The following is a 25,482-nucleotide window of genomic DNA, read 5'->3' as shown; positions in this document are numbered from 1 at the left end:
ACCCTACCAAGAGCCAGAGCATAAAGCCCTGACTCCAGCCAGCAAAACTCTCTGGGTCATTGAGGTACGCAAGCCTTCAAACCACGACAAGGTTGTAGTTCTCTTGGAAAACTCTTTACTAGAAGGATTCTTAATATCGATTCCTTTCTGACTATAGCCTCAAGTATCCAGCCGCTCTTAAACCCGCATCCCCAACCTTCCAGCAGCCGTGGGCCTGATGTGCCACAACTAGCTTTTGATGCAGCTGGACAACATCCAAAATGGTCAATGTTTTATCATATCAGTGTGTTCTTTATGCACTAGAATCTGTAAGTAAACTTTTGTTGGTATGCAGCTCATAAATTTTGTTCTGTATTAAACTGTTTCAGCTTCTGCGTACCTCTGTTGACCTCTTCCGTCTAGTTCCTTTCATAATCTTCCTGGTTGTGCCATTTATGGAGTTTTTGCTGCCTGTCTTCTTAAAGTTGTTTCCTGAAATGTTGCCGTCTACATTTGAGACAAAATTGAGTCAGGTTGGTGACAATTTGTTCTACATAAAACTTGTAATATGATGGAATATTTAACCACTACTTTTGCATAAGGTAAAAGATGTCAATGTGTGGAAATTATGTTGAGCAGAAATATGTAGGTGTCTAGAAACCAGAGTAAGGGATGAAGTGCCAATCAAAGAAAATGAAACTTTGGAATAATATTGAAACTAGCATTTTTTTTCACTCTGAGCTGTCAATTTATAGAGCAGAATGGAAGAACTAACATAAAGTAGCATACCATTAACCATACTCCTACTCAATTGTCCTACAGTGGTGAGGTAGAATCAATAACTACTTGGCATAATCCAGTTAAAACTGGAAAAAGCTACTTAAATAGTGGCTTCTGCTGGCACCAACTTTTAGGTGACAGTGATATGTAAGAATTTTGCCTGATGTGCTTTGTACATTTGTTTATTTTCTAGGAAAAAAAGCAGAAGAAGACCATGGCAGCAAAACTTGAAATTGCAAAATTTCTCCAGGAAACCATCATAGAAATGGCCAAAAGAAATAAAACAAAAAGTGGAGCAGCTACTGAACAGTTTTCTTCCTACGTGCAGAAGGTTTGCTTCAACCATTCACACAGATTCTGCAATGTTAGGTATCTAACTATCACAAGTCAGTGTGTGAGAACTTAGAAGTCTCCTGAAGTTGGTACTTTCATTCAATAAGGTCATGGATGATTTTGTGCTTTGTTTCTGGCTGAGACCCATAATCTGTGATTCTCTTTGTGTCCAAAATTATGGATGTCAGCAAGTATATTCAATAACAGAGCATTCACAGCCCTCTGATGTAAAAAAAATTCCTTAATGTACAGCCATCTATTTGGAAAAATTTCTCCTCATTTTAGTTCTAATAAGATAATCCCTTATAATGTGGCTGTACCCTCTTAACTTAACCAGCCCTTGAAACCAACATCATGGCATCCAGATCGTTGAGTTCGAAAAGTGTGCAAGAGTCTTGTACGTTTCAGTGAAATAATCTCTTGCAATTTCTAACTCTGGTTAGTGCAAGTCAGTCTTATTCAACTTCCCCTCTTAGGACTAATCCTCTTCCTTTTTTTTTAAGTGTTTATGTGTACAACTTTAATCATAATAATATTCTAACTTGAACAAGGCCATTCAACAAAACAGGGAGAAGATCCCAGCTACGATGACAAAAGATTCCATTGGGAGTTTCAATCTCAGTTAAACAAATAGAGCTTTCATAAACTCCCAAGAAATAAGTTATTTGAACTGTCATTTGTTTTCACTTAAAACTCCAAATACCTTCACATATCTCTAAATTTGGTTTTAAATTCAGAGGACATGATCTTGGGTAATGAAATATTTTCAATTATTTGTTTAGCTGATATTTTTCATTATTAAAAAGTAGACCACATTGAGCTTACCTTGGGTATTAGTACAAGTTTTAGTACTTTCATTTTGAAATTTGGGCACAGCAAGTGTTCAGATAGTGACCAAATCAGGAAACTTCATCAAATTAGAGGTAACTGCAAATATTGCTTCCTTAGGTCACTAAGGCAGAAGCAATTGGAAAATGCTCCTCCTAACAGCAGAACAATAGGGCAGAAAGGGAGAAAAATGATTTAAAAACTAATTGTACTAAAAGGCTTCACAGGTTTCAGTAAAATAGCCAACCATTGCTTGAGTTCAATTGTCCCCTTAAATTTGAACAGATGGCATAAACAGCATTTTCTGTCTACCCAAATGTACCCTGCATTACAAGAGATTATTAGCATTTAACACCTAACCTCTTACCAAGGCCAATATTAGAGTTTCCCAGAGTTAACGGCCAGTTGTATTGGGAATAATGGGATGATGCTGCCTGCAATGATGACAAAAACTAAGATAATCATAATTCAGGGAAACTTGCAATGCTTAACATGTTGGCTGTGGCACAAAGGCTACTACCTGTAAATGGTAGAGTTCATACACGACAGAATTCATATAGTCAAACGTAGTAAAGGGCACCCAGAAAGGTGTTCTGAGATTTGGTCTTGCGTTAAATCCTAGTGCAACCATCGTCGTCTAAGCATGGCATTTCCTATTTTGCAGGTATCTCATATTCTGCAGGTTCCACAACAGCTCCCAGCCTCTCCTCTTCCTCTGCATTCACGACAAATAGGCAGCATAGGTACATCAGAGATTGTTTGGGCTTTTGTCAGTGTTACACCTTTGAGCAGCAATTTAGAATTCCCTTCGATCAGAGGGGCAAAACTCTAGAGCATCTGGGATGCTCTTTGTGTTGGAACGTGTTCAGAAACGGCATAGCAAAATGAAGAACAGTAAAACCAAAAAGAAAACACTCAGTGCAAACTCATCCTACTCAGCTCCTACTTGACCTTGCCAGCATCAAGATCCAATACTCACATAGCCAATTCTGTTTCAGTACTAGCTGAAAATAATCTCCAAAACAAAAAAAAAGTTAATGCACTGTTTAAAAATCCAGATATGGAAACACAGGTCCTAGAACCTAGTGAAGCAATAAGACAGGCGGAGTGCACCTGCTTGTTGTGCTGAATATTCCTGAAATCTGCCACTGTTTTCATTAGATAACACAAAAATAACTAAATTATCACAAAATAAGGCAAAAAATGTACATTATGCAGAAAATCTCAGAGCTTTCTAAATGCCTTATGGTTAGCTGTTTGTAGAGATTATCCATAGGACTCCACGATGAACTCAAAAGAAGTATTGCAACAAAAAAGGTCACTTCAGTACGAGGATCATTTCGACAACAACATTATGTTGATCCAGCCTCTAAATTCTTGAAAGCTTATTCCAACAGTTTGAGTAAGGAGATTAAGTCCATGGAATTTGTGCAAGAATTTCTCCTTAAAATATTGGCAAGTCTGGTGCTATTGATGACAACAGCTAAACAACTAGGGAGATTTCTTCTCAGTCAAATTCACAGCTTCATCTCCTGTTGTCACCTTGAAAGCTGTTATATTCACGTAATCTTCTGCTATTTTCTGAAAGAGTTCATCAACATTCTGTTTAGTCTTACTAGAGGTTTCAAACAGCTTGGCTTTAATCTCATCTGAGTAATCCTGAATATCACGATAATCAACTCCCCGGGCACTGTGATAATTTTGTACAAGATCACCCTTTGTTTCACAGAGGTAGATCTTGCAATGCTCGCAGTTCTGGACTTCATTCACCCAGAATCTAGCACTTGCATAGCTGCTACTGTCAATCAGATCAAAGCACACCACAGCTGCTCGGGCACCCCGATAGTAGATTCTGCTTTTGGCTTCATACCGTTCTGATCCTTCAGTGTCCCAGATGCCAAGTGTGATTGCCTTTTCACCAATGTGGATGAGCTTGGCTACAACGCAGCCCCAATTGTATTCTGAAATGGGCCATTGAGAAAACGATTGTGAACGTATCTCTCCACCAGACTAATCTTTCCTACAAACTCCTTTCCCAGCATTACCACCTTCACATCAACCCTCAGTCCACTCATTCTGTGGTTTCTGCTGCCTGCAATGTGTGTAGATGCAATAGTAGAACCTTATTTTCACCATTCACAACAACAACGTTGTTGTCAACAGGAATGGCTTCACCTTTACCTACAGCACGGGCTGGGACTGTGTCGATGTGTCAGAGTGAGTAGCAGAGGGGCAATCCTCGGTTCCCCGCGGAGCGAAACACAAACAGAGGCAGGGCCTCGCACAAGGCGAGGCAGAGCTAACCGAGATCAGAAGTTGTGCCAGGACTAATCCTCTTCCTAAGAATCAATTTAGTGAATTGAAGCCTGAGTAACCGCCTTTGGGTATGGTGATCGGTACTCATTTATAGTTAGTGCGTATGGGCACACATCTGTTCATCTTTTTCTGTTCCTTCTAATTGTCAGGTTCCCTGGAATATATGTATCATCCCTGACCTACTTATTTATAATATATAGAAGATCAATAATCATTTGTGTCTATGTCAACAATTTTGATTATTAGTGCCTCCTGTATTCAAACACAATGCCGCTAACTTTACTATGATTTTAGTTTGGTTGGATTAGGTCATTTAGCCCATTGAGTTTGCTCCTCCATACAATCATGGCTGATTTTTATTTTCTTTCTTTCTTTTTCAATCTTTTTATTGTTTCATATATACATATAAAAAAATAACATAATAATGAGTAAATTATGAATACAATTGACTTGAAGTCGCATTAATAATAAGATAACAATATCCTATTAAACATCAACAGAAGAAAATACCTTAATCAATCAAATCCATATAATTATATATGAAAAAAAAACAAAAATAACCGTTGAAAGAAGAAAAAATTTGAAAATATGTGAAAAAAATATATATATTAAGAAAAATAAAACACTAAACTAAACTAACATGGGCAATAATAATAGTTTACAAGTATATGATAGTGTCAAAAAACTCCAGAACTCCATACCTGAACATGAATAAGCAGAAAGAAGGTCTGGAAAAGGCCAAATTTATTCATATGAAAATGTCGAATGAACGGTCTCCAAGTTTCTTCAAATTTAATTGATGAGTCAAAAATAGTGCTTCTAATTTTTTCCAGGCTCAAATAAGAAATAGTTTGAGAAAACCACTGGAACGTGGTAGGAGGATTTACTTCTTTCCAGTTTTGTAATATAGACCTTCTGGCCATTAATGTTACAAAAGCAATCATTCGACTGATTGAAGGGGAAAACTGATTACCATCTTCATTTGGTTTGCCAAAAATTGCAGTAATAAAATGAGGTTGTAAATCAATATTCCAAATTGAGGAAATGGTAGTAAATATGTCCTTCCAATAGTTATGTAAAGTGGGACATGACCAAAACATATGGGTCAATGAGGCCACTTCTGAATGACATCTGTCACATTGAGGGTTAATATGAGAATAGAATCGAGCAAGTTTATCTTTAGACATATGAGCTCTATGTACAATTTTAAATTGTATTAAAGCATGTTTAGCACATATAGAAGAGGAATTAACCATTTGTAAAATTTTTTCCCATTTATCTGTTGATATATTATATCGAAGTTCTTTTTCCCATTCTTGTTTAATTCTAACTGATATTTCTGGTTGTATCTTCATAATCATATTATAAATAAAAGCTACTAATCCCTTCTGACAGGGGTTTAAGGTAAAAATCAAATCTGCAAAATCCACTAAAGTTGAATTAGGAAAAGATGGTAAAACTTTATGTAAGAAATTTCTAATTTGTAAATATCTGAAAAAATTAGATTTAGGTAATTCAAATTTGTTAGAAAGTTGGTCAAAGGACATCAAAGTATCTTCAAAGAAAAGATCACGAAAACATTTTATACCTTTCCTTTTCCATATGTTAAAAGCTTGATCTGTCCAAGAGGGTTTGAAAAAGAAATTAAGTAAGATAGGGCTATCAAGAACAAAGTTTTTCAAAGTAAAAAACTTACAAAATTGAAACCAAATTCGTAATGTATGTTTAATAACAGGATTAGATATTTGTTTATTAAATTTAACTAAATCAGCAGGAAGACAAGAACCAAGAACAGAGAATAGAGAATATTCCTTTACCTCATTACATTCCAAATTTACCCACTGTGGGCACAATGGTGAATCCAAATCTAGTTTCCAATACATTAAGTTACGAATATTATTTGCCCAATAATAAAATCTAAAGTTAGGTAAAGCTAAACCACCATCTTTTTTAGATTTTTGTAATTGCCTTTTACTTAACCTAGGGTTTTTATTTTGCCACACAAATGAGGAAATTTTTGAATCAATGTTATCAAAAAAAGATTTAGAAATAAAAATTGGTAAGGCTTGAAATAAGTATAAAAATTTCAGTAAGATCATCATTTTAATAGCATTAATCCGACCAATTAATGATAAAAATAAAGGAGACCATCTTGTAGTAAGTTGTTGAATTTGATGAAGCATAGGTAAAAAATTCAGTCTAAATAAATCTTTATATTTCTTGGTAATTTTTATACCTAAATAGGTAAAGTTATCAGTAATAACTTTAAATGGTATCCTATCACTCAATAAAGTTTGTGCATTTAAGGGAAATAATTCACTTTATGCTGATGACTTGCTGTTATATATTTCTGACCCTGATAGGTCTATTCCCGCTAGTTTATCCTTGTTGGTTCAATTTGGTATTTTTTCTGGTTATAAACTAAACTTAGATTTTTATTTTCAACATCATTCTCCTGCCTTCTCTCTTTGATTCTTAAACCCCTTGGCATTATTCTCTTGCTCAACAAGAGAGCATGATACTGAATCTCAGGAAATGAGACAGGGCAGGTGTAGGGAAGTACTTTTGATCTAATGAATGTAGTGGTACATGCTTTACAGTACTAGTGACCTGGGTTCAGTTCCCACCACTGCCTGGAAGGAGTTTTTACATTCTCCCCTTGACCGCATGCCAAATGCTTTTTCTTTAGCAAACCCATAATATCCCTTGAAATCCAGGGTTGCCTGAACTTACCTCACACTATTTCACTTTTAAAAGTCTCTTGCATGTCAGAATTTCCCAAATACCTTCATCTTTTTCTGAACTACTTTGAAACTTGCAGCGTTATAGGTCACTATTCTCCAAAATGCTCTTCCACAAACATCTCAACTGTTTGCCCAGCTTCATTACTTAAGATTTAGGACTATCCATGTGACTATCCATTAAAAAGCTCTCCTGGATTTAAAAAAAATCCAGTCTTACACAATGTGAACAACGCACACAAAATGCTGGTGGAACACAGCAGGCCAGGCAGCATCTATAGGAAGCACAGTCGATGTTTCGGGTCGAGACCCTTCGTCAGGACTAACTGAAAGAAGAGATAGTAAGAAATTTGAAAGTGGGCGGTGGAGGGGGAGATCTGGAGTGATAGGAGAAGACAGGAGGGGGAGGGATGAAGCTAAGAGCTGGAAAGTTGATTGGCAAAAGGGATACAGAGCTGGAGAAGGGAGAGGAGCATGGAGCAGGAGGCCTAGGAAGAGGGGAAGGGGAGCATCAGAGGAAGATGAAGAGCAGGCAAGGAGTGATTGTGAGAGGGACAGAGAGAGAAAAAAGAGGGGGGAATAATAAATAAATAAGGGATGGGGTAAGAAGGGGAGGAGGGGCATTAACAGAAGTTAGAGAAATCAATGTTTATGCCATCAGGTTGGAGGCTACCCAGCCGGTATATAAGGTGTTGTTCCTCCAACTTGAATGTGGCTTCATCTTGACAGTAGAGGAGGCCATGGATAGACATTATCAGAATGGGAATGGGACGTGGAATTAAAATGTGTGGCCGCTGGGAGATCCTTCTTTTTCTGGCGGACAGAGTGTAGGTGTTCAGCAAAATGGTCTCACAGTCTGAGTCTGGTCTCACCTATATATAGAAGGCCACACCGGGAGCACCGGATGCAGTATATCACACCAGCCGACTCACAGGTGAAGTGTCGCCTCACCTGGAAGGACTGTCTGGGGCCCTGAATGGTGGTGAGGGAGGAAGTGTAAGGGCTGGTGTAGCACTTGTTCTGCTTACAAGGATAATTGCTGGGAGGGAGATCGGTGGAAAGGATGGGGGGGATGGATGGACAAGGGAGTCATGTAGGGAGTGATCCTTGCAGAAAGGTGGGGGAGGGAAAGATGTGCTTGGTGGGGATCCCATTGGAGGTGGCGGAAGTTACGGGGAATTATATGTTGGACCCTGAGGCTGGTGAGGTGGTAAGTGAGGACAAAGGGAACCCTATCCCTAGTGGGGTGGCGGGAGGATGGGGTGAGAGCAGATGTGTGTGAAATGGGAGAGATGCGTTTGAGAGTAGAGTTGATGGTGGAGGAAGGGAAGCCCCTGTCTTTAAAAAAGGAAGACATCTCCTTCATCCTGGAATGAAAAGCCTCATCCTGAGAGCAGATGCGGCAGAGACAGAGGAATTGTGAGAAGAGGATGACATTTTTCCAAGAGACAGGGTGGGAAGAGGAATAGTCCAGGTAGTTGTGAGAGTCCGTAGGCTTATAGTAAACATCAGTAGATAAGCTGTCTCCAGAGATAGAGACAGAAAGATCAAGAAAGGGGAGGGAGGTGTGGGAAATGGACCAGGTAAATCTGAGGGCAGGGTGAAAGTTGGAGGCAAAGCTCAGCATACGTGCAGGAGGCAGCACCAATGCAGTCGTCGATGTAGTGAAGGAGAAGTGGGGGACGGATACCAGCATAGGCTTGGAACATAAACTGTTCCACAAAGCCAACAAAAAGGCAGGCATAGCTGTGACCATACCACATGGCCCATGGCTACACCTTTAGTTTGGAGAAAGTGGGAGGAGCCAAAGGAGAAATTATTAAGAGTAAGAACTAATTCTGCTAGACGGAAGAGAGTGGTGGTAGAGGGGAACTGGTTAGGTCTGGAATCCAAAAAGAAGCAGAGAGCTTTGACACCTTCCTGGTGGGGATGGAGGTATATAGGGACTCGACATCCATGGTGAAAATAAGGTGGTGGGGGCCAGGGAACTTAAAATCATTGAAAAAATTCAGAGCATGAGAAGTGTCACGAACATAGGTGGGAAGGGATTGAACAAGTGGGGATAAAACAGTGTCGAGGTATGCAGAAATGAGTTTGGTGGGGCAGGAGCAAGCTGAGACAATGGGTCTACCTGGACAGGCAGATTTGTGGATCTTAGGTAGGAGGTAGAAATGGGAAGTGCAGGGTGTGGGAACTATGAGGTTGGTGGCAGTGGATGGGAGATCCCCAGAGCTGATAAGGTCAGTGATGGTGTGGGAGACAATGGCCTGGTGCTCCTTAGTGGGATCATGATCAAGGAGTAAATCAGAGGAGGTATCAGCGAGTTGTCGCTGTGCCTCGGCAAGGTAGAGGTCAGTATGCCAGACTACAACAGCAACCCCCCTTATCAGCGGGTTTTATAGTAAGGTTAAGATTGGTGTAGAGGGGTGGGGCACAGAGCATTCGGAAGGAGTGAGATTGGAATTGGAACAAGGTGTGGTGAAGTCGAGACGGTTGATGTCCCATTGGCAGTTGGCAATAAAGAGATCCAGAGCAGGTAGACTTACATAGAAACAGAAAATAGGTGCAAGAGTAGGCCATTCGGCCCTTCAAGCCTGCACCGCCATTCAGTATCCAACTCAGAACCTTGTACCTGCTTCCTCTCCATACCCCCTGATCCCTTTAGCCACAAGGGCCATAGCTAACTTCCTCTTAAATATAGCCAATGAACTGGCCTCAACTGTTTCCTGTGGCAGAGAATTCCACAGATTCACCACTCTCTGTGTGAAGAAGTTTTTCCTCATCTTGGTCCTAAAAGGCTTCCCCTTTATCCTTAAATTGTGACCCCTCATTCTGGGCTTCCCCAACATCGGAAACAATCTTCCTGCATCTAGCCTGTCCAATCCCTTTAGAATTTTATACGTTTCAATAAGATCCCCCCTCAATCTTCTAAATTCCAGTGAGTATAAGCCTAGTCGATCCAGTCTTTCTTCATATGAAAGTCCTGCCATCCCAGGAATCAATCTGGTGAACCTTCTCTGTACTCCCTCTATGGCAAGAATGTCTTTCCTCAGATTAGGGGACCAAAACTGCACACAATATTCTAGGTGCGGTCTCACCAAGGCCTTGTACACTGCAGTAGAACCTCTCTGCTCCTGTACTCAAATCCTTTTGCTCTGAATGCCAACATACCATTTGCCTTTTTCACCGCCTGCTGTACCTGCATGCCCATCTTCAATGACTGGTGTATAATGACACCCAGGTAATCACATAATGTGATCTCAGTTAAATTTGGGAATTTGAAATATTCAAATAAGCCTATTGCCATAAGCCTATTGCTGTATACCTCTCTGTGATTTGCTGTGTATCCTCCTTTCTCCTGATTATTGGGATGCCAGGAGTATAACTGCAACCAGTGATAGCCCTTTTTAATTTTTAAGCTCCATCCATACGCCTCATTTGAAGTTTCCTCGAGGCAACCTCCCCCATTACTGCTCTGATGGTCTCCTTAATATTACAACCAGCCCTCCCCCTTTAATTTCTCCCCTATCACTGCAGAATGTTGTATTACTGGTCCTGCTCTTCCTTCAACAATTGTAAAATTACATTTCCCTGTGCTGTTCAACACTGTTTTGTTCACTTGCCTTTCGCGTTGGGCTTGCAATAAAATAGATGCATTCCTCCCATATGCATGAAGACGCATTTGTCTACTCTGCTAACTAGACTTTACCTTTTTTATTCCTTCTATACCTCATTCTGCCATCCTCAACTGTATATCAACTCTTTGCCCATAATGTTGCCAAATTTGTTTAAACTCTCCCCAAAACTGGAAGCAAGCCTCCTTACTAAGATAACCACTCCTGTTTCAATTCAGGTTCTTTGGTCCTGCTTGTACAGAACTCACCTTCCCGCAGATAATCTTCAAGATAAATAATTCTGAAGGCCTCACTCCTACATTATCCTGTTAACCATACTTCATCAAACCTGTGCTTCAAATCCATGTTTCTGAAGCTCCAGTGACTATCTTCACAAATCAATTATATTGTCACATTTTATGTCTTCAATATGCAGATGAAATGGATTTATTTATTCTAATCTTGGAAATTGTATATTTCATAGGGATCTTGAAAAAGCCAAACAATTTGAATGCTGGTTTGGAAAAAACACACAACTTTTTTTAATCCTCACTGCCTTGTTGAAAATTTTGTCTTAAAGCTCATTGGATTCAGTATAAATTTAACATTAGTCTGATAGATTGTTGTTTATCACTGAAGCACTGGATTTCTAAAGTACTTTTGCAAAACATAATAAACTAAACAAGTTGTAGCTGTTTTTTCAGATTTTATGTACAATATCTGTATTTGCTATGGTGGGGGAGGGGATGATGAAGAAGTTGAGAGGTGATAGGCATAAAAGATAAAGGTCTGAAGAAGGAGGAATCTTATAGGTGAGGACAGTGGACCATGGAATAAAGGGAAGTAAGAAGAGAACCAGAGAGAGGTGATGGACAGGTGAGAAAGAAGGGGTAAGAGGGTAGCCATAAATAGGAATGACAAAAGAGAGGAGGGAACAGTTATCAGAAGTTAGAGAAATCAATATTCATCCCATCAGGTTGGAAACTACCCAGACGGAATTTGAGGTGTTGCTTCCCCAACCTGAGTTTGGCCTGATTGTGGCAGTAGAGGAAGGCATAGACAAACATGTTAGAATCGGAGTGGGAAGTTGAATTCAAATGGGTGCCATGGTAGATCCTGTCTTTTGCATCAGATAGATTGAAAGTGCTTGATGAATCGGTCGCTCAATCTGCCTCAGAATTCACCAATGTAGAGGAGGCCACACTAGATACAATAGATGATCCCTGAAGGACTTGCAGGTGAGGTGTTTCCTCACCTAGTAGGACTTTTTAGGGCAAACACGAGGAAATCTGCAGATGCTGGAAATTCAAGCAACACACACAAAATGCTGGTGGAACACAGCAGGCCAGCCAGCACTGTTGACGTTTCGGGCCGAGACCCTTCGTCAGGACTAACTGAAAGGATAGATAGTAAGAGGATAGAGAGATAGTAAGAGGACTTTTTAGGGTCCTGAGTAGTGGTGAGGGAGGTGGTGTAGCACCTGTCACACTGGTAGAGATCAGTAGGGAGGGATAAGTGAACAAAGAAATCAAAGACAGCGATTCCTAGGGAAAGTGGAGGTGGTGGGGGGGGGGGGAGGGTTGGTGAGGAAAGATGTGCTTAATGGTAGGATCTTCATGACAGAAGGTTGTACTGGATATGGAGGCTCATGGGATGGTAGGTAAGGACAAGAGGAAACCTGTCCATGTTGTGGTGGTAAGAAGATGGCTGAGGGCAGATGTGCAGGAAATTAAGGAGGTGAGGGCAGCATCAATGGTGGTGAAAGAGAAATCCAGTTTTTTTTTTGAAAAAAAGAGTACATCTCAGATGTTCTAAAATGGCAAGTTTCATTCTAAGAACAAATGTGACAGAGGTGGAGGAATTGAGGGAAGGAATACCATTTTTACAGGAGACAGGGTGGGAAGAGGTATAGTCTAGATAACTGAGAGTTAAGATAGTTTTATAAATTATGTGATTAGATATTCTGTCAGTAGAGATGGCATCTGCCCCCTTCCATTCCAATGCTGATGAAGGGTCTTGGCCTGAATCTGTTTATTCCCCTCCAGAGATGCTGCCTGACTTGCTGAGTTCCTCTAGCAGTTTGTAAATTTACTGAAGAAGAGAACCAATGCCCAAGAAGAACAGGGTGAGCTGCCTCAGCGACAATCACCCAGTTGCATTCACATCTTCAGTGATGGGGTGCCTTGAGAGGTTGGTCATGACCAGAATTAATTCCTGTGTAAACAAGGACCTAGACCCACTGCGTTTTACCTCCTGCCACAACAGGTCTACGATGGATAGGTACAATCTTACTGACTCTCCACTCGGCTTTGGACCACCTGGACAAAAGCAACACCTATGCCAGGCTGCTATTTATTGATTATGTTCAACACTATCAACCCCTCAGAACTAATCAGTAAGTTTCAAACCTGTGCCTCTTTTCTCTCTGCAAGCCCTTGACTTCCTCATTAGGAGACAGCAGTCAATGTGGTTTGGAAACAACATCTCCTCCTTGCTGATAGTCAACCTCTATGCGTAGTCCGTTGCTCTACTCTCTACACTTATGACTGTGTGGCTAAGCGCAGCTCAAAAGCCATATATAAATTTGCTAGTGGCACAACTGTTGTTGGCAGAATCTCAAATGGTGATGAGATGACTTACAGGAGGGATGTGGATCTGCTAGTTGAGTGTAGCTGCAAAAACAGCCTTGCACTCAACTAGCAGATCCACGTCCCTCCTGTAAGTCTAGCAAAGACTCCAGCAAATTTATACAGGTGTACAGTGGAGAGCATTCTAACTTGTATCACCGCCTGGTATAGAGAGGCCACCAAAGAGGATCAGAAAAAAGCTGCAGAGGGTTTCAAGCTCTGCTTATCAGCAAAAGCATCTTCAAAATTCGATACCTCAAAAAGGTGGTATCTATCATTAAGGACCTCTGTCACCCAAGACATGCTCTCTTCTTACTACTGTTATCAGAGGGGGAGGTACAAGAGCCTGAAGAAACACACTCAATGTTTTAGGAATAACTTCTTCCCCTCCACCATCAGGTTTCTGCATGGACAATGAATCACTACCTCACCTGTGATCATTACCGCACTATTTTTGCTTTCTTTTTGCATTACTTATTTAATTTATTTTTATACCTATGTTTCTTATTGTAATTAATAGTATTTTTGTTGCACTGTTTGCTGCAGCAAAACAAATTTCATGACATATGTCTGATATTAAATCTGATTCACATTTCCAGCATCTGCAGAATTTTTTCTTGTCAAATTCCTTGTAATTTTTTTTCCCAACAAATTCTTGAATATTTAATTCTAGTGTATAAACTACTACTACAAAGCTTATCAATTTATTTGTTTTAGTTGGTATATGAATGTGCAACGTCATTATTTTCACTTTCAAAGAACCCATGACCAAATTTCATACAACTGTGTGTTTAAGTCAAAGCATTAGAAATTAAGATAAACCCTGCTTTAGGACAAATAAGAACCAATTTGAAGATTAGTAAACAAGAAATCTTTGGTCATGATGTCTAATTAATATCCATTCGGACCCCAAAGGAGTATATTAGCCGGCATTCTGAGGAGACAACCCCCTCAACTGATGATGGCTTCTCAATTGGAGCCAAAACGTCTGCAATCATTTTACCAAGCTCGGCAATCAACCAGACTTCCAAATCTTTGAAGGAGTTTATTCACAGTGGCTAAAGGGGCAGGTGGTGAGAATTGTAGCCCTGATGTTCAGTGCTGGGAATTCTGTTTCTGTTTACCCCAAAAAAATCTGGATTCAGAAACTCATTGTAAAGTGGTCACATTTGCAGATGATACCAAGCTAGAGGTATGATGGAATCAGAAAGGTAATTTAGAAAGTTCCAAATACTTTGGACAAAGTAAGTTAATGAATAAAACAACAGTGGTTGAAATTTTATGTCGTCAAAGATGATACTTCATGAATATGGTAATGGGAAGCCCAAAAAAAAGACATTTTAATAAATTCAGTATAAAAATCTGGCTGCACCCTATTGCTAAAAATCTTCCTCCTCCTGGGTCATTCATAAAAATTATAAGATGTAATGAACTTGAGGTTAACTGTTGAACAGTACCACTGCAAATCCTCTTGAGGGAAAAGTAGCCCCACTGTTATCCTTTCTTTCCTGTCATTTTGAGGCAATAATCAATCCTTAAGTTTTATTCTGACATATCTAAACATTATAGAGCAGCAGTCAGCAGGTGAAATGTGCTAACTGCATGACCAGAATAGTGGAATGCAAGTCAGAACAGATGATGGTCTCAAATGTTATAGAATTCTGGTCACTGCCCCATAGATGCTGCACCAAGCATCGTGTCACAAAATAGGAGACATACATGTTAATTGTCATTTATATTAATGACGGATGGGAATATACAAAGAACAGTTACTATGTTTGCAGATGGCACTAAAATAGTTGGAGCTGTAGACAGTGAGGAGGAGTTGCAAGAATTGCAATGTGATCTTGGTCAATTAGATAGTTGGACCAAGGAATGGCAAATGGAGCTTGATTCAGTTAAGTGCAAAGTGTTACATTTGGAAGGACAAATCAAGGTAGGACTTTGACATTGAATGGAAGGTACTGGATGGTGTTATAGAACAGAGGACCTTGGAGTACAGGTGCATAGTTCCCTTAAAATGTAGTTACAGGTGGATAGGGTTGTGAAAAAGACTTTTGGCATGCTGGCATTAATAAGGGCATCGGACATAAAAGTTAGAAAGGCACATTGCCATTGTACAAGACATTGGTGGGGTCACACTAGGAGTGTTATGTTCAGTTTTGGTCACCTGTTTTAGGAAAGATGTGATTAAATTGGGAAGAGTGCAAGGAAGGTTTATAAGGATTGTGTCAGTACTCATGACTGAGGTATAGGGAGAGGTTAGACAGGCTGAGCCTTTGCTCTTTAGAGCATAGGAAACTGAGGGGTATTGAAAGGGTGAGCAATCTTTTATCCAGAGCTGAGGAATTGAAAGCTAGAGGACATAGTTTTAAGATTAGAGATGAAAAGTTTAATAAGAACCTGAAGGGCAATTTTTTTTCACAGCAAGTGGCAGATGTATGGAACCAGTGCCATAGGATGTGGATAAGGAAGATACATTTAAGAAGTATATGGACAGGTATATGATGAATTTAAATGGATATGGCCAAGTGCTAGTAAATGGGATTAACTTGAATATATATTTTAGTCAGTATGGACGAGTATGGGCCAAAGGGCCTTTTTCCAACTATGAACTCTGACATACAAGCATTGGAAATGGAATGGAAAATTGTTAACAGACAAATCTTTAGGTTGTGGGTGTAGGATATCCGTAGTAGGATGAAGACTAGCAAGTCATCCACATGTTCTGGAATTGGAATTCTGTGCAGGCGTGAGGAACAATGGCTGGAGATCCCCCAAGTATGCGGATCGGTGAGATTGGAGTTTGAGGCCTAGTGTTTGGCCTCCTATCATTAACGAGGCTGGAGTTTAAGGCCTACTGTTTGGTGATGGGCGAGTCTTTCGGTCAATATTGAAAGTTGCTTGATTGTCCAGGAATCAAGGCCCGATGCCTGGAGCCACAAATCACTGCAAGTCCACTGGTGAAGTCAAGGGGCCAGTGTCTGTGAGTCCGAGTCCACTGGATTTGAGAGGCTGAAGGTGGCCTGTCACAGGTTTGGAATACTGTGCATATGGATGGGTAGATGGGAAGGAGGAATGGGGCTTGATTTGCTGCTGTTTTGTCACTTATTGTGTTCGGTTTTTGTCCGCTGAGCATTTAGAGCACACTATATTGATGCCGGAATGTGAGGTAACAGTTACAGACTGCCCCCACACATCCTTGGCTGTGTTAGCTGTTAATGCATGTGTCACATTTCAGCATGTTTTTAAATAATCTTGTATCTTAAGAATATGGATTTCAGGATGTGTATAACGTCCTGAAGTCTAGGGTTCTTCAGCCAAGAAAGAAGGTAGAGTGACAAAGTGCTTCAGGCTGTATAGAAACAGTTAATACAGAACATCAATTTATATTCATGAAAGATATGGCAACTCAACTTTCAAGTTAAAGAAGATCCATTTTGAGATGAATATCAGGAAATTCTTAACACAAAAATAACAGCACACAGAAAAAATCTTAAGGACAGAATAGGATAGGAAATTATACATAACTGATGCAGTGGTGAGACATCAGGATCTCTCTAAACAGATAAATCTAGTCATCAATATTTATTAAGGAACATTTTAACAAACCATTTCCATTAAGTATTTTTGGAAAGTATTAGACATTAGACCTTAAACATATTAGACATTTTGTTCTTAAAAGGATGTACTGCTTTACAAACAGATGCACTTAAACAGCTGTATGTATTACTGCCTGCCATATAATTCTGTGCTTTTAAACTTGCCATTTCACACACCACAAAATAATTTCATTTGTCAGGTTGTTCTTATTTATTGTACTAAAGAAAGTGTACCAAAGCTTCTTGTGAAGGTATTAGTGGGGATCTAAATTTTATTGGTTTCATTCTTGTATTATGAAAGCATCATCCCCTAGAACTATAATCATGAAGCTACTTGTTGTAGCTGCTGTTTTAGAAAATATACAATCTGTTTCATGATATCTTTATTGTAATTTTTATTATAGCATCTTGGCAGTGGTTTTAAGACCACGGGTGCTTCAACTCCAGATGATGTGAAACGTGGAATTTTACAGCATTGGGTTTTACTCCATGGCTGCCCTCTCAAGCAGCAACAGGTTTTTTTTAATAGAAGCATGCCATTTATAATATATCAAACATTTTAGTTTAAAATATTCGGTATTTGTATAGATTAATGTGCTTCTTACTTTAAAAATAGTTCTGTCATCTACTGAGCCCCATTTCCTCCTCACTGTCCCACACAAGCCAGCTTTGAAACATTTCAGATAACATCAAAAGATGTTTTGTTCTGGAAAAGAGCAAAAATTTAAAATTTGTGTGAATTAAAGAAAACTGCAATACAAGATCTTTGCACTTAAATTTAAAATTACACTTTGGGGGTAATGAGAAATACAGCATGAGCTTGTGATTTAAAGATAGTTATATTTGAATTTGAGAATAATTCAATTTAGAGGCATTAGGGAAAACACTTTGCTTATACCATGTTTTAAATTGATTCTGCATTTTGTTTAGCGTAGACTTTGAATTAATGTCATTTTATAAAAGGGAATAGAAAAAGTGTGATGCTGTGATTGTAATCATAGTTGTTTTCTGCTTCTCTGAAGGTGCGTCATTCAGGGGAACATCCAAGTACAAAGGACATAGTGCGTTTCTCCAAACTCTTTGAAGCTGAATTGACCCTGGAGCATCTCAGCCGTCCTCAACTGGTAGCACTGTGTAGGCTTTTGGAATTACAGCCCATTGGTACAAACAACTTGCTTCGTTTCCAGCTGCAGATGGAGTTAAGATCCATAAAAGCAGATGATGAAGTAAGAACAAACTGTCCCCATTATTCTTAATCATAATAACAAAATCACCACAGGTTGCTTTGTAACAGCAATTTCCGAACTATTTGATATCCCCTAAGAAGTGTCATCATACTTGGCCATCCTGATCAGCCAATGCTGCTGACTGTTGATGATAATAACCACCATTGCCAGCAGCTGACTCTCATCCTGTCTGGTCTCTCTTCCTTGTGGCTTCCCTGACCTTTGACTAGACTTGCCGATTTCCCTACTTGGATTACTGCATTGCCGCAACACAAGCAACAAAGGCTGTTCTGTCACATGAGGTTGTTTCAGAAGTGCCCTGGTTCTTGTGGGCCTTAAACAAAAGAATTTTCATGCTGGTGACTCACAACTAAATGGTGTATACAGTGATGGATTAATATGCCTAGTTAATTTTCAGGCTTTGAAGGTTTTACTTAAAATTCTTCTCTTTGAATATTCACAAACCTCTTGAAGGAAAATAAACTAAATGATTTTAAAAAAAGTGGCAAAGGTAATTACTTGAGTTTTTATAACACGATTCTTAAAAGAACTGAGTTTCAAGAGTGGGCATAGGTTTAAGGTGAGAGGAGTAAGACATTTACAGGGGTTTTATTTCACCTGGAGGATGATTGCAATCTGGAATGCATTGCCTGAGGGGGTCATGGTGGCAGAGGGACAGACATTTGAATTGCCAAGGCAGTGTAGACTACCAACCATGCTGGTAAATGAAATTAGGATAGATACCATAGATATTTGATGATAGTATGTACATGTGCTATTCATGTGCTATTTGGCATTTTGTGAATGAGTTATTTGTGCTCCATTACCAATAATTACCACTGTATCTTTTGATTTTCAGATGATTGCCAAAGAAGGTTGTGAAGTTTTGACTGTGTCAGAACTACAGACAGCATGTAGAGCAAGGGGTATGAGATCATTGGGATTGACAGAAAAGCAACTGAGGGAACAGCTCATTCAGGTGATGAACATGGAGAAGTAACTGAGCAAATACTGCAGCATTTATGTCACCTGATCACCAATCTGCCAATGAAACAAGTACAAAATACGCCTTCTGTGACATATTAAGTCAATTTAATGTTGAAAATTGAAGACTTTTGCTAAGATGCCTCTTAATATGCAATTAGCAAAATTGTAATGGCCTTCAGATTTCTGGTGAAAAGCAGGGAATCTGGCTAGTAAGTGGATAGACCAGATCCACATTGGTTTTCTGAGTGCCTCACCGGCGCTGGCTGCTGTTCTTTTCATTTCCATTGTGCGGTTAGTATTCCTAGAAATAACTGTGATGGAAATTTGGTTATGACTGGGGAGTAACTCACATGAGCTTTGCTATTTGTGTGCTTAACAGAATTTTAGCGAATAGTATCAGCATCACCAAAATTTAGCTGATATTAGCCTAGCATGTTTTGAGTTTTGAATTTTTTCTGTTTTGGTGTGGACATAGGAGTCTGAACTTTAATTCTGGTAGATTGGAATGCTGTCAGTTGTTTAAAAATGATCTGAACCAGGACTCTGGATTTAATTAGAAGTGTGGAGAGAAGCAGGTGTTCAGTCTGATCCTGGATGGAAGGTTTGTTATTTGAAAATTCTAATGAGCCTCTCAGGCTTCATTTCCACAAACTTCTCATTTTCCATCTGGCTAGCTTTTACAATCTCCTGAGAACCTGGCATTTAAAAATATCCAAGGATAGTTTTTCTAAGAAGTTTGTTCCTTTGGGCCAGCAGTGTTAAGAATGTGTACTTCAGGCCCATCCCCAATAATCTACCCCTCATGCTTACCATCACTAGTTAGGCTCTTGCAAGGAACTTCTGTTGCTGCTTTCTGATTATCTCCCTCCAACTACCCAAGGTTTGTCAACAGTCCTTTCATGATAGGAAGTCCCTTGCTGAGAAGGTAAGCAGACTGTCTCATCTGATGTCAGTACCCCTTGTGATACTGGTGACAGGCATTGCCCTCAATTTGGTTTAAGGCAGTATTGTCATCCCTAGCCCAGCATCTCTGTCCCTAGTGCCTCCAGGTTCCCCATTACCTTTACTATTCCTATCTTACAAATCTCTCCTTGAGCTTCCTGAAACCTGAGGGGCCTCCAAACTACTTGTTAGGTATTCTGTTTAGCTGATCTGTCAAGAACTTAAGTCTTCTAGATCTCTAGACCTCTCCGTGCAATTGACCTATGGTTAAAATCCAGGACGCACCCTCCTTGTCTGTCGTCAATTTATTTGAGCTGCCAAATTGTGTATAGACTATTTTTAAAAAATTATTTTGAGCTGGTTGGTGGTGGTTATAAACATATCCATCCCAGGGTATAGAATTGATGTGCAGGGTGAGTAAAGAGGATAGTGGAGCAATCTGCTTAATGCATCTGCAGATTGACAGCTAGGACAGAAGACCAGTTCTGTAATGCATTCAGGGCATTGTTCAGCATCACATTACATTACTTTGAACAAAATGAGGATGATCTGCTCATCTGAGAAAAGATTGGAGAGTTTGTACACCATTATCATGAGCATATATTTAAGCTTCCAGACTTTGCAACCAGCAGTTTTTTTGAGGACGTCCACTGTTTAATTTAATATTCTGACAGGGCAAAGCTTAGAGTATACTGGATGTTTTGAGAAAGGGCAGCTTCTTAGTTTAATTCAATCTTAATTAGTACAATGCAAAGCCAAATTTGCTCTTTGCCCTCTTTTTAGATGTTCATTGAACCTCAAATATTTTCAGTCTTTCTTGGACCAGGGCAGACCAACTAGAGTTAACTTGTTATTATGCTGATGGACTAAGGCAAACAATATAACCAGTAGCTGAATCAATTACTGAATCCTTCACTTCGTTGTGCTGAGTAACCCTTTAAATAACCAATCCAAGAAAATTTTATTAGATTTCATTAAAGGGGAAGAATTTTCAAAAGCCTTGTTTTAGCTTATGTCCTTCACTCTATTATGAAATTGTTTTATCTCTCTTAGAGAGGGAAATGAAGTATCTTGTTTCTCCCCCAGTGGCTTGAGTTGCATCTGAAGGAGAATGTGCCTCCATCACTGCTGTTGTTGTCTCGTGCTATGTATCTGACTGAGGCCAAGCCAAAATTTAATGTGCACCAAGTGCCAATAATCCAGGTGAATTTCTTTAAATGTACTTTCATTTTCAAAATATCAATATGTGCTGTAATTTGGTATTGCTTATGACTAGTGATAATAAAGATATGATCGAAATGGAAACACAACTTGTGTCAAAACAATGCCATTATTACATGGTGATAGTAAAGATTGGTAAATAAGCCATTTTGACCTTTTAACACATTTGTTTGAACCTGAATCTAAATTTGTTGAATCTAAACTCCCAACGGGATCCCACCACCAAGCACACCTTTCCCACCCCCCCCCCACTTTCTGCTTTCCACAGAGATTGCTCCCTTGTCTATTTGTCCCTCCCCACCAATCTCCCTCCTGACACTTACCATTGCAAGTGGAACAAGTGCCACACCTGCCCCTATACCTCCTCCCTCACTACCATTCAGGACTCCAAACAGCCCTTCCAGGTGAGGCGACACTTGTGAGTCTGTTGGGGTCATTTATTGTATAGGTACTCCCAGTGTAGCCTCCTGTATATTGGTGAGACCTGACGTAGATTGGGAGACCACTTTGCCAAGCTCTTATACTCCATCGGCCAGAAATAAACGGGATCTCCCAGTGGCCACCCATTTTAATTCCACTTCCCATTCCCATTCTGGCACGTCTGTCCATGGCCTCCTCTACTGTTGGGATGAGGCCACACTCATGTTGAAGGAGCAACACCTTGTATACTGTCTGGGTAGCCTCTGATCTAATAGCATGAACATTGATTTCTTGAACTTCTGGTAATGTCACCCCTTTCAACATTCCCTATTCCCATTTCCCCCTCTCACCTTATCTGCTTATCCGCCCATCGCCTTTCGCTGGTTCTCCGCTTCTTTCTTCCATGGCTTTCTGTCCTCTTCTATCAGATTCCCCCTTCTTCAGCCCTGTATCTCTTTCACCAGTCAACTTCCCAGTTCTTTACTTCACCCTTCCCCCTCACCCCGCCAGCTTCACCTATCACCTTGTGTTTCTTCCTCCCCTCCCCCCCACCTTCATACTCTGACACCTCATCCGTTTTTCTCCAGCCCTGCTGAAGGGTCTCAGCCCGAAACTTCGACTGTGCTCTTTTCCATTAAATACTGCCTGGCCTGCTAAGTTCCTGCAGCATTTTGTGTGTGTTGTTGACAGACTGATCCTTACAATTTACTGCTATAGCAATTTATAAAAGAAAGTATAAATTCATCTTTTTAAAGAAAAAGGCAAATGGGAAAAGTAATATAAAGGAGAATTTGTCTCTATTTTCTGCAGAGCATTGTAACTGAGCATTTAATTACAAAAGTTATCTTGACCTGTATTATTTGTACTTACTGTGATCTTTATCTTCCAGCTGGGAATTACTAGTTCACTGAAAAAAGAGCCACCAACGAAAGAGATTACTGAAGGACAAACTTTACCAAGCTCTGACAGATCTGACCTGCCCCTGACATTGAAAGACACCAAGGTATGGATGTGTCTGCGAACATCGTGTTTTAAGTAATGTCCATTTCTGCTAAACTTTGTTTTGTGATAAAGGTAACATAATCATCATTAAATAAAAATCAACATATTAAAGTTTACTCAAAGGGACAGCAGCATATACTACAAGTACACGGAGAAGTGAGATGGATGTTTGGCCTTGGGAGGTAAAGGAAGCTCAGAAGCCAGTCCCTTTCCCTTCTCTAAGTAAAATTAGGACAAAGCAATTTCTCCAGTTTGGGTCGTTGTGTTAAAGTTAGTTGTGCATATAATATTTTAATAGGCACAATGCTTCCCTCAAAATTAATCGATAAACTGACCTAGCCTTGATAACCTCTTTGCATCCTCAATTTCCTCACTTGCAGACTGTAATCATTTCAGTTTGGCAATGCCATCTCCTCCACGATCACCACAGCACAGATGCACCATAGGGCTGTGTGTTTAGCCCCATGCTCTTCTTGCTTTATACTTATGACAGCGAGGCTAAGTGCAGCTCCAATGCCATACTTAAGTTTTCTGACGATACCACTGTTGGCCGAATCAAAGGTGCTGACAGATCAGCAAACAGATGAAGATTGAAAATCTGACTGGTTTCACAACAACAACCTCTCACTCAACATCAGCAAAACCAAATAATTGATTATTGACGACAGGAGGAGAAACCGGAAGTCTATGATTCAGTCCTCATCAGGGGACCTTGGAGAAGGTCATCAACTTTAAATTCCTCAGCATTATTATTTCAGATCTATCCTGGATCCAGCATGAAAGTGCTGTTATAAAGAAAGCACGACAGCGTCTCTGCTTTCTTAGAAGTTTGCAAACATTTGGCATGTCATCTAAAAATGTAATAAACTTCTATAGACACACAGTGGAGAGTGTACTGACTGGTTGCATCACAGTCTGGCATGGAAACACTAATGCTCTTGAATGGAAAAACTTACAAAAAACAATGGATATAGTCCAGTGCATCACAGGTAATGTTCTCCACACCATTGAGCACATCTGCAAGGGTCTCTGAGGCAGGAAAGCGGCATCCATTAGCAAGGCTCTCCACCATCCAGTCCATACTCTCTTCTTGCTGCTGCTAACAGGAAGGAGGTACAGGATCCTTTGGTCCCACACTACCAGGTTCAAGAACAGTTTATTATCCTTCAACCAGTAGGCTCCTGAACTAGGAAACACACACAAAATGCTGGAGGAACTCAGCAGGCCAGGCAGCATCGACGGAAAAGAGTACAATTGACATTTTGGTCTGCGACCCTTCATTGGACTGGAAAATAAGATGAGGAAACACTCCATCATTTTTTTCCAGTCTTGATGATGGATCTCAGCTGGCAATGTCGACAGTACTTTTATCCATAGAAGGTGCCCGGCTTGCTGAGTTCCTCCAGCATTTTGTGTGTGTGTTGCTTAGATTTCCAGCATCTGCAGATTTTCTCTTGTTTGTGATTGGGCTACTGAACCAGAGTGGATTGCTTTATTTATCCCAACACACAATCTATGGACTCACTTTCAAGGACTCTACAACTCGTGTTCTCGATATGAATGATTTATTTATTAATTGTTATTTGTATTTGCACAATTTGTCATCTTTTGCAAATTGGTTATTTGTCAGTCTTTGTAGTGCAGTTTTTCATTGATTTATTTTGTTTCTTTGTATTTACTGTGAATGCCTGCAAGCATATATGTGACATATATTTACAATGCTTTGATAATAAATTTACTTTGAACTTTGAACCTGGAGTTCAGATTAAAACACAATGCTCTCTTTTGCCCTTGTCACCATTGTCAGTTTGGACACTGGATTAGTTGTGAAGCTTTGGAAATTCTTCAGCATAAACCTTTTGTAAACTGCTGCTGTGCAGACTCTGAAAGTTTCTTTTCTTGTTTGCAGGGTCAAGAGATTAAAGAATCCCAGAAAACCAAGGCCACTGTGAATGGATCATGATGAATGTAGTTACTTGGCGATGCAAGGATTTCACACCATGGGGAAACTGTTAAAGGGACTCTATTTCTAGTTGGGCAATAACACTAATGATCAAGAAAGAGGGATGGAAATATCTCCATGGCTGGCTCTCCTGTTTAAAATGGGATATCACTCACAAAACCTCAGTGTGAAAGCTGCAGCTGAACAGAATCCAGCTCCGTTCAATATGAAAAATGGCAAAGTAATCATGAATAATAATGTGTCTGTAAAGTAACGATTTGTCTCATAGGCAATGGCACAGGTAAAATAATCCCACTGTGCTTACCTACACAATGTTCACGGTGCAATGTAAAAACATTACCTCTAGAACATCTCATGAATTTACGAACAAGAACAATTAGTGGGGGGATACAATCCATGTCACAATTTACAGTGTGATTTTTAAAAATGTAATCATTTTATGACATATAACCTAACATATTTATATTCTTCTAAAATGCTGGTGGAACACAGCAGGCCAGGCAGCATCTATAGGGAGAAGCACTGTCGACGTTTCGGGCCGAGACCCTTCATCAGGACTAACTGAAAGGAAAGGTAGTAAGAGATTTGAAAGTAGTAGGGAGAGGGGGAAATGTGAAATGATAAGAGAAGACCGGAGGGAGTGGGATGAAGCTAAGAGCTGGAAAGGTGATTGGCAAAAGTGATACAGAGCTGGAGAAGGGAAAGGATCATGGGACAGGAGGCCTCAGGAGAAAGAAAGAAAGGTGGGGGAGCACCAGAGGGAGATGGAGAACAGGACGAAGGAGATGTCTTCTTTTTTTAAACACCCCACCAGCCTCCAGGTCCAACGTATAATTCTCCGTAACTTCCGCCACCTCCAACGGGATCCCACTACCAAGCGCATTTTTGCCTCCCCCCCCCC

General features: G+C 40.0%; 1 protein-coding gene and 1 pseudogene across 2 annotated transcripts in view; one reads left to right on the top strand and one right to left on the bottom strand.

The window, feature by feature from the left end:
• The window catches only part of letm2 (leucine zipper-EF-hand containing transmembrane protein 2), a 50,438-nt gene extending 25,346 nt beyond the window's left edge, over positions 1-25,092 (top strand). The window contains exons 5-12 of one of the 2 annotated variants that reach the window (XM_059966382.1): positions 369-512; positions 953-1,090; positions 17,225-17,335; positions 17,843-18,046; positions 18,906-19,025; positions 21,062-21,178; positions 22,506-22,619; positions 24,528-25,092. In XM_059966382.1, the coding sequence (XP_059822365.1) occupies positions 369-512; positions 953-1,090; positions 17,225-17,335; positions 17,843-18,046; positions 18,906-19,025; positions 21,062-21,178; positions 22,506-22,619; positions 24,528-24,581 (1,002 nt within the window). In that variant the 3' untranslated portion in view covers positions 24,582-25,092. The remainder of the gene's footprint in view (positions 1-368; positions 513-952; positions 1,091-17,224; positions 17,336-17,842; positions 18,047-18,905; positions 19,026-21,061; positions 21,179-22,505; positions 22,620-24,527) is intronic. The other variant, XM_059966388.1, reaches the window with a different exon arrangement.
• LOC132392960 (ras-related protein Rab-24-like) lies at positions 2,747-4,580 on the bottom strand (annotated as a pseudogene).
• Positions 25,093-25,482: the final 390 nt, after the last annotated feature.

This window comes from Hypanus sabinus, chromosome 1 (genome assembly GCF_030144855.1).
Source record: "Hypanus sabinus isolate sHypSab1 chromosome 1, sHypSab1.hap1, whole genome shotgun sequence".
Taxonomy (NCBI): domain Eukaryota; kingdom Metazoa; phylum Chordata; class Chondrichthyes; order Myliobatiformes; family Dasyatidae; genus Hypanus; species Hypanus sabinus.
Note: the sequence above shows the minus strand (reverse complement) of the source record. Positions and strands in the feature narration are given on the sequence as shown.